Source organism: Bufo bufo, chromosome 2, assembly GCF_905171765.1.
Source record: "Bufo bufo chromosome 2, aBufBuf1.1, whole genome shotgun sequence".
Lineage (NCBI taxonomy): Eukaryota > Metazoa > Chordata > Amphibia > Anura > Bufonidae > Bufo > Bufo bufo.
In genome coordinates, this window is record NC_053390.1 from 557,383,704 (window position 1) to 557,393,239 (window position 9,536).

The 9,536-nt window shown below is 43.4% G+C and overlaps 1 protein-coding gene across 1 annotated transcript; it reads right to left on the reverse strand.

Annotated features, from left to right (window-relative positions):
* Nucleotides 1-5,706: 5,706 nt before the first annotated feature.
* On the reverse strand, nucleotides 5,707-7,445 carry LOC120990970 (proline-rich protein 36-like). The gene is made up of 3 exons (XM_040419862.1): nucleotides 7,265-7,445; nucleotides 6,891-7,050; nucleotides 5,707-6,532 (listed from the first exon to the last, which is right to left on the reverse strand). The coding sequence occupies exons 1-3, from the start codon at nucleotides 7,407-7,409 to the stop codon at nucleotides 5,707-5,709; spliced, it is 1,131 nt and encodes a 376-aa protein (XP_040275796.1). The 5' UTR covers nucleotides 7,410-7,445.
* Nucleotides 7,446-9,536: the final 2,091 nt, after the last annotated feature.

A 9,536-nucleotide genomic window follows, 5' to 3' on the forward strand; every position in this document is an offset into this window, starting at 1 on the left:
TAGTCCTAATATTAAATCTAAAGAGACAAGGGGTGAAAAAAACAGGGTGAGGGTTAAAAAGCGAAATCCCCAGTTTGCACAGGAGTGGGGGATGCAATTTCTATGGTACCAAGGTAAAGGTAAGACTGATTTGTTAGGTATAGATCGGTACACTCTATATTATAGTCGTTCTGTTGGTAGAACGTTCTGTTTTTTTCACCCCTTGTCTCTTTAGATTTAATATTTAATATTAGGACTAAACCTTTATTAGTACACTGCTTCTTTCCCCATTTTTTTCTTTCTATAACAGTATGTCAGTTATACTCAAGAAACCTGTATGATTACATTATATACATGTTATATATCTCTTTAGACCCCGCTGAAGAAGGTCGTACAGACCGAAACGTTCGGGATTTTTCTATCTGATATGGCATAAAATACTTACTATATGTAAATGAACTTGCACTGGATGTATATTAACAGCATTCTGTTTATTAAGAATTAAATGAAATTATTCTTGCAAAAACTTTTTGGAGTGCCGTGGATATTTAACCTGTATTGGGAGGGATGTGACATGTTTGTGTGAGTGGGGTAGAGTAGATTCCATAGGGTCAGGCCCCTCATCACTAAGGTATTTGCCGCTTCAATATCGACAATGGTGACTTTTTGTAAGGGTGGACTGAATGATGGTAGTGCGGGGTTCCTTCCCGCAGGTAGAATTTAGGTACTATGACATCACCTCTCACCAGAAAATCTGACCTGCCTTGTAAAAACCTATGTATCTGTCCATGGGAGAACCTCTCCAATAACTGAGTCTTCAATTAAGATGAAAGTCATACTGGTGTTAAAAGGTCAGCCTACGGCCGTCCGTACCCCATAAGGAGGTGCTACATTAATTACCGGCACTAACATTGGGGGTAACGGACGCCAGAAGAACAACACTGGCAAAGAGAGAGAACACGGTCACTGAGTGGAGTGATCTAAAGACGGCGAGGGTAAAGCCATTCCGGAGTCATAAATAGACTACATAGGGAGTGGCTGACACCTGAGGATCATAATGTAAGATGCCGAGGAAGTTATCCAAAGAGAAGACGGTGTATTCGGTGGGTGGAAGCGTTTGGTGAAGGGCAGGTCGGAGATGTTGGTCATTATAGGTGATGTCTAGGTACCTAAGGGTCATATTACTTCAGTCCTTCCTGAATCGTCACCTAGAGGGCGATTGAGAGGAGACTAATACATCCCAACCCTTCCCCCAAAATGTTTATTGTCGTGTTCCCGACAACAGGGGGATTGTTGAGGGAAGTGGCATATTCAGGTATATATATGTGTATATATATATATATATATATATATATATATAGGCCCTTCTCCTGGGCCCGTCCAGTTGGGATGGGTTGCACATATAGAGATATATGTGTGACCCCTGGGCAGCATGTATGTAAGCCATGTTTCAGTGGTATGGGTACATATATATCTATAGATGTGGCCCAGACATCTATGGATGTATATGTGCCCCTATAATATAGGAGGGCTTATTCCTGCCCCTATGAGAATATAATGTCCGTTCATATATGCTTATAGATGTGCCCCTATGGGCATATATGGCCGGAATCCCGACGAAATACGCCTGCTGGGTGGGTGGAGGAGACCGACAGTTGGACAATTATGTCCAGCGTCGGCCTCTACAAAGGACAGAGGATCAATAAGATCCTCTGCCCTTTGTCACCATCTCCGGCCGCGCCGGAGATGGTGCGCCTAACAGAGACATGGGAACAAAGAGTTCCCATGCCCCTGTGAGTGGCGTCATATCACCGCGCCGGCCCACGTGTTGAGGCCGGCGGTGCGCATGCGCACAGCGGCAATAGTAGGACTGCGAGCGGGCGCTGCCAAGTTTAAATAGACCGGCGGCGCTCAGCAGTCAGGTAAGTACACCCAGCAAGAAGAGGCATCCCCTGGACCAACGAGCCCCCCTGGACAACTAGCATTATACCGCTAAGTATCATTAACCTTTATCCCCCTACCCTATACCACCAACGATCCCCTGCCCTGCATTTAACCCTTATTCCCCTACCCTATACCACCAACGATCCCCGGCTATATTATACCCTGTGTCCCTGCATTTAACCCTTTTTATCCTCCCTATACCACCAACGATCCCAGTACACCTCCAGCAGACCCCAATTCCCCTGTGTTCCCCTATAGCCCCTGCTTTCCCTGGTTTACCCTTAACCCTTGGCAACCCTCATCTCATTTACCCTTACCCCTGCACCCTTGGTAACCCTTACCTTCCCCTGCCCTGAGCCTAATCCCCCTGTGTTCCCCCAGGATCCCCGCTACCCTGGTGTTACCCCCTTCCCGGCTGCCCTGTTTACCCCAGCTGCCGCAGTGTCTGTATTTACCCCTTGTAATTCCCCGTAGGGATAGTATATTGCCAGGATTGGGTGGGTTCCGGATAAAGTGTATGTATGAGATTGTAGATAAATTCTGGGGAGGAATTGGGACTGTGAGTGTAGTTAGGACCGTATTAGTGTATTGTTATAGTATGTGTACTTATTGCTGTGTGCTGTTATAACTATATATATCTATTCCCTTGATATAGATATATATGGTTATAAACATATGTTCCTTTGTAGAAGTAAGGCACCACAGCAATAGTTTGTAGTGTATTGTTGGTACTGTATGATTAGTGTATTAGGCTACTTTCACACTTGCGGCAGACTGATCCGTCAAACAGTTCCGGCGCCGGAATTGGCCACCGGATCCGACAAAACGCATACCGCCGCACAGTTTTACTGCAACGGATCCGTCCTTCCGTCGACTGTTATAAAAGCCGGATCCGTCGTTCAGTTTCCTTCAGTCGTCAATTTTCGACGGATCCGTCCGTCGGATCCGTCTAAAAAGCTGATCCGTCTATTCCGTTTGCTTCCGTTTTTAGACGGAAAGACGGATCCGGCGTTTAAATTTAGAGATTAAGGATGCTATCTTTTTAAGCAAATATTAAAACTGTCTATAAAAGATAAGAGAAGGTCACAAAAAGATGCAATCTGTTAAAGCAAATACCACAACTGGCTATAAAAGACCAGCGAAGTTCACTTACCACTCAGAAGTTCCTTCAGCAGAGTGCAAAGATGATGCCGGACCATATTCGTTTTGGATTTCAGGCTTTAATTCTGGTTTCACGATGGAGAAGACGTCTTCAAGCCAGGCGACGTAAAACGCGTCGCTATTGGGTGCATCCAATAACCTCTGCAAGAGTAAGAAGGGGAGTTTTTGAAACTCTATTTCCTGAATTGAGGGATTATCCAGAAAAATTCTTTACCTATTTACGGATGACGGTAGAAAGTTTCGATGATCTTCTACAACGTGTGTCACCTCACATTCAAAGGCAAGACACCACTTTCCGTCGCTGTGTTTCCCCAGCAGAACGCCTATTGTTGACGATAAGGTAAAGTTTATACTTTATTACATATTATACCAATATTTGGTCTAAATTTTCAAAAGCTGCTGTTTGGTAGTGTGAAGCCATACATTTTTTAATCCAAATTTACTTTTTCTGGGATCACTGTACTTTCTGGGATCACTGTACAAAGTGTTTTGGGCCCAATTGATGCTCATCTATTTTTTTTGTAATTATACATCTTGTTTTGGAAAAGTTTGAATCAATATACTCGTCATTGAAGATTTATGAACTGTGATGAATATTGTTCGCCATGGAGAACAAACATTTATTGTTGAATTTTTTTAAAAATTACATTGGCCACATAAAAAATCTTGACCAAACTAATATATGTAGGGGTGCAATAAAATTGGGTCCAATTGATATACCTTGTATATTATCTTGTTTATTAATAATTTTTAGACACTTATTTTTTTCTTTTATATTTTAGGTTTTTGGCAAGTGGAGAAAGTTTCAGCTCACTCCATTTTCAATTTCGCCTTGGGATATCAACTGTTTCAATAATTGTAAAGGAGACATGCCGTGTTTTGTGGGAACAACTGCATGATGAATTCATCCCACATCCAACTCGACAGCATTGGAAAGAAATATCTGAAAGATTTTGGGATGTTTGTCAGTTTCCCAACTGCATAGGGGCTGTAGACGGTAAACATATTCGTATTATCAAGCCACACGGAACCGGATCCGAGTTTTTCAATTATAAGAAATATTTTTCTATAATACTGATGGCCATCGCAGATGCTCAATATCGTTTTGTTGCAGTGGACGTAGGGGCCTATGGACGCGCAAACGATTCAATGGTGTTTAAAAATTCAAATATGGGCCGTAGTCTATATAATGGACAATTCGATTTTCCTCTCCCTCAACCACTGCCAGGTACTGATGGCCCACCCATGCCGTTTGTATTGGTTGGTGATGAGGCATTTCAAATGTGTGGAAATCTAATTAAACCATATTCCAGCCGCGGATTAGATTTAAAAAAACGCACATACAACTACCGCTTGACCAGGGCTCGAAGAATGGTAGAATGCACTTTTGGAATTTTGGTCGCAAAATGGAGGATTTTCACTAAACCAATTCACCTGAAGGTTGAATCAGTAGACGAGGTTGTCAAGTGTGCTGTGGTGTTACATAACTACCTCCTTCATAAAGAACCACTCAATTTGGAACAGGTGCCCGAGGACAGCGAGATCGCGAGCATTCAAAGTTGTCGACATCGGTCAACTGTAGCGGTTGCACGGATGAGAGACTCGTTTGCAGATTATTTTTGTACTGAAGCTGGAAGGGTGGACTGGCAGGACCAATTTTTATAAACTATTTGGGATTAATTTTCAAATAACCGTTAATTTATGTTTGTTGTCTCGTTGGTTGATGGTTACAGTGTGTTGTATTTGATTTCAATTATATTTTGGGTTAAATAAATATTTTTTATACGTAATTGTGATTTTATTTTAATATATTGATGTGCTCACGCTGGAGTAGCGACACATACTTGTGTCGCTCCAATCAGTCCTGTTAGGAGACTGTCTGCCCACGCTGGAGGAGCGACAATCTGTTTTGTCGCTACGCCAGTGCTGGGAGATTTTAATTGTCTGGCCTATAAGACACCTAGCTTTACAATCTACCAACGCTGGAGGAGCGAGAATCTGTTATGTCGCTAGGCCAGTGCTGGGAGATAATGTCTGGCCTATAAGACACCTAGCTTTCTTACAATCTACCAACGCTGGAGGAGCGACAATCTGTTGTGTCGCTCCGCCAGTGCTGGGAGATTATGTCTGGCCTATAAGACACCTAGCTTTCTTACCAATCTACCAACGCTGGTGGAGCGACAATCTGTTGTGTCGCTACACCAGTGCTGGGAGATTTTAATTGTCTGGCCTATAAGACACCTAGCTTTACAATCTACCAACGCTGGAGGAGCGACAATCTGTTATGTCGCTACGCCAGTGCTGGGAGATAATGTCTGGCCTATAAGACACCTAGCTTTCTTACAATCTACCAACGCTGGAGGAGCGACAATGTGTTGTGTCGCTCCGCCAGTGCTGGGAGATTATGTCTGGCCTATAAGACACCTAGCTTTCTTACCAATCTACCAACGCTGTTGGAGCGACAATCTGTTGTGTCGCTACACCAGTGCTGGGAGATTTTAATTGTCCAAAAATTTAAAATATCTATCTTCGTTTAAAAAAAAAACAAAAACAGTTCTTGGATTTTTTAAACCAAAAAATAACATTTATTATAAATAACAATAAAATAAATAAAAAACAAAGTTACAAATTGAGGAAATGGTGGGGGGTGGAGGGAAGTGATTGGTTTGGGTCCACTCTCTCCTGTTGTTCTTCTGCCACTGTGGACAACAAAGTGCGTGTTGATGCAAGTGGCACAGAGGGAGTGTGAAGACTGGATTGGGCAGGAGAAGGAGTTTCCCGAGCAAGAGTAGAGGGAGTGGTGAAAGAGGAAGGAGCATAGTAAGAAGGAGGAGAAGAAAAGCTTTGAGAAAAGAGCTCGGGGGTTTGGGATGGGGGTGGGTTGTGGGGAGGGGGAGGGTGGGAATGCTGAGCCTGGTGGGGCTGTAAAGTTGGATAGGTGTGGGATGGGGGATAGGTGAAGGATGGGGGATAGGAGTAGGATGGGGGAATGGTTGTGGGGCGGTGTGCCAGTTGCCACAAAACGCTGTCCATCTGTCTTCTGGCCTCATACTGCTGGTCGGGTGATAAGCGTTCCAGCGCAGGTAACAACGACACAAGATAGTGATGCATCGGACTCATTTGTGTCGTCAACACCGCCCCCTCCTGAAGACGACGCGAATGATCCTCCACAGATGCAACCCTATTTGTGATCCCCGCCAAGGACTCATACATGAGCCTTGTGAGGTCTTCGTAGTTAGCCTGGCGGCTCCTACCTGACCTCTGGCGACGCATGAGGGCCTCAAAAAGTGGTGCCATGGTTGCCATCGTTACGTCGCCAGAGGGCACAAGTAGGGGAACATGGTGTTCCTGACAAGCAGTAGGAGCAGGGCGAGAGGGACCCGCGGCGGCTTGCTCTTCAGGGACCGCCTCCTGAGGAACTTCGGGCGCAAGAGTGCTGCTTGATGTTCTGTGAAGCAAAGAAAAAAATAAATTTAGAATTTTTAATGGATGGGAGAAACAGTCGGATAGAGGTTTAGCAAAGAGACTTCTGAAACGACATAGGAGGTTACATTCCAAAAAATAGAGAAACATACTGTACATAAATAGAGGCCATGAATTAAATGATTTTTCAAGGAAGTGTCTATGTACAGTATAGCCTTTTTTTTGGAAAACAACTTCTAATGAAAAAATCGGAAGCACACATTGCTACTCTCTACTACACTAAATACAATGTGAATGTCGAAGACAAAGTCCCAAATGACAGTCTGTCTGGGCCATACACCTAGTTTGAAATTATTTTTTTTTAGAGACACCAAATACCTTACCTTCGCATCTCAAGGGTCCTTCGTAGGAACCCCAAGGCGGCAGAATAGCGGTATACGTGTCTTGAGGCTCCTCCTGACCCACTCGGGCGCCGAAGTTCCTCATTAAAGGCCTTCTTGTAGCGGTCCCTGATTGAGCGCCACCGAACCATGATCGTGTCTCCTAGAAAGAAATAAATCAAATTAGGATGTATAATTAAAATAAGTGATTTAATCAAAGTTGGTTTACAATTGTACTTTAAACAGCCACAATAAGAAAACAAAATTTTTAAAAAAAAATTAAGTGGCGCTTATAATAAAATTATACTGTAAACCACTTTTGATAAAAAAAATTTTTTACGTGTATGTCTGCTATCTACAAATATATTTATACTTACGGCATTGGCCCTGTTGCCTTTCTCGGAGGTCATCCCAGTTGGGGACAATGGCCGCACAGATCTCGTTCCAGAGGAGCCGTGTAAGATGATGGTCTGCATGGCGGCGGTCGGTGTGGTCCCACAACGGTGTACGTTCCTCCACCATATGGATGAGGAGGTCATTGTCAATATAAAATCTTTCAACGTCCTCCTCATGCCTTCTGGTGGAGGTTTGGGATCCCTAAAAGAAGAAAAAAAAATAGAATAAATTTTTTTTGGAATATTTGAAAAAAAAAAAATAGAAAAATTAAAATAATTTACAATACTCACACGACCACGACCGCCACGTGCTCCACGGCGTCCTCTGGAAGATCTTTGATGACCTCTCTCACTGGCAACAGGACGATATATACATATATACTCAACAAATGACGAGGCAGCAATTCCATCTTTTGTTGCCAGGGTGACGAGCACAAAACTTTTTTCCCAGCAACGTATCGGCCAACTCAATGAGGCCTTTGTCAAGCTTGACAAAGGCCTCATTGAGAAGGCCGAAACATTGCTGCAAAAAATTTTTTGGGGTCATCAACCTGTCACCAAAAGCTGGAAGTGCTGCCTCGTCATTTGTTGAGTACGTATCGTGGGGGAGAAGCCTACCTCTGTGAGGAATTTCAGCCAGTGCACGTGGTCTGATTGTGCTGCTGCGGTATTTGTGATTTTATATATATATATATATATATATATATATTAAAAAAAAATACAGGCATAAAAAATTTTGAAAAATATAAACTAAAAATTAACAAACCGTTTCTCCTCCACCCCCAACTTCCTCCTCCCCTCTTCCTCTGGTTCTGGCTTGAGCAGGAGAACTCTCCTCCATAGAGTCTGACTGATAAACAAAGAAAAAAATAATTAATGTAATAATAAAAGAAATATACAGTTTGGAATGCTAAGGAACTTTACATACCACATCCTGGAGGTGTCGTGATCGTGGAGGAGAGCTCCCGGCCTCGCTCGCAGAAGAAGATGTGCCTTTAAAAAAAAAAAAAAAAAGGTGAATATTCGAACTTTAATAAACAGACATACCGACGAAAAAAATACTTACTGGTCATATTTTTTTTCTGGCTGGCTGGCTGGCTGGCTGGCAGGCTGCTGGCTGGCTGGCTGCTGGCTGGCTATCTGGCTGGCTGGCTGGCAGGCTGCTGGCTGGCTGGCTGGCTGTCTGGCTGGCTGGCTAATTTTTTTTTTTGATCAGTCAAAAAAAAATATTTGACAGGTTGTCATATTGTTGAACGAAAAAATACTACTCCTATTATATTACCTGCAACCCCTATGCCACAGTACATAGGGGTATGCAGTTAATATAAGTACACAGTGGATGCTAGGAGTAGCAGCAGACAGGACTACTACTCCTAACATGCACTGGGTAGTTATATTACCTGCAACCCCTATGCCACAGTACATAGGGGTATGCAGTTAATATAAGTACACAGTGGATGCTAGGAGTAGCAGTAGACAGGACTACTACTCCTAACATGCACTGGGTAGTTATATTACCTGCAACCCCCATGCTACAGTACATAGGGGTATGCAGTTAATATAAGTACACAGTGGATGCTAGGAGTAGCAGCAGACAGGACTACTACTCCTAACATGCACTGGGTAGTTATATAACCTGCAACCCCCATGCTACAGTACATAGGGGTATGCAGTTAATATAAGTACACAGTGGATGCTAGGAGTAGCAGTAGACAGGACTACTACTCCTAACATGCACTGGGTAGTTATATTACCTGCAACCCCCATGCTACAGTACATAGGGGTATGCAGTTAATATAAGTACACAGTGGATGCTAGGAGTAGCAGCAGACAGGACTACTACTCCTAACATGCACTGGGTAGTTATATAACCTGCAACCCCCATGCTACAGTACATAGGGGTATGCAGTTAATATAAGTACACAGTGGATGCTAGGAGTAGCAGTAGACAGGACTACTACTCCTAACATGCACTGGGTAGTTATATTACCTGCAACCCCCATGCTACAGTACATAGGGGTATGCAGTTAATATAAGTACACAGTGGATGCTAGGAGTAGCAGCAGACAGGACTACTACTCCTAACATGCACTGGGTAGTTATATAACCTGCAACCCCCATGCTACAGTACATAGGGGTATGCAGTTAATATAAGTACACAGTGGATGCTAGGAGTAGCAGCAGACAGGACTACTACTCCTAACATGCACTGGGTACTGACAGCTCCTATGTACTTATAGCTCCTATGAATAAG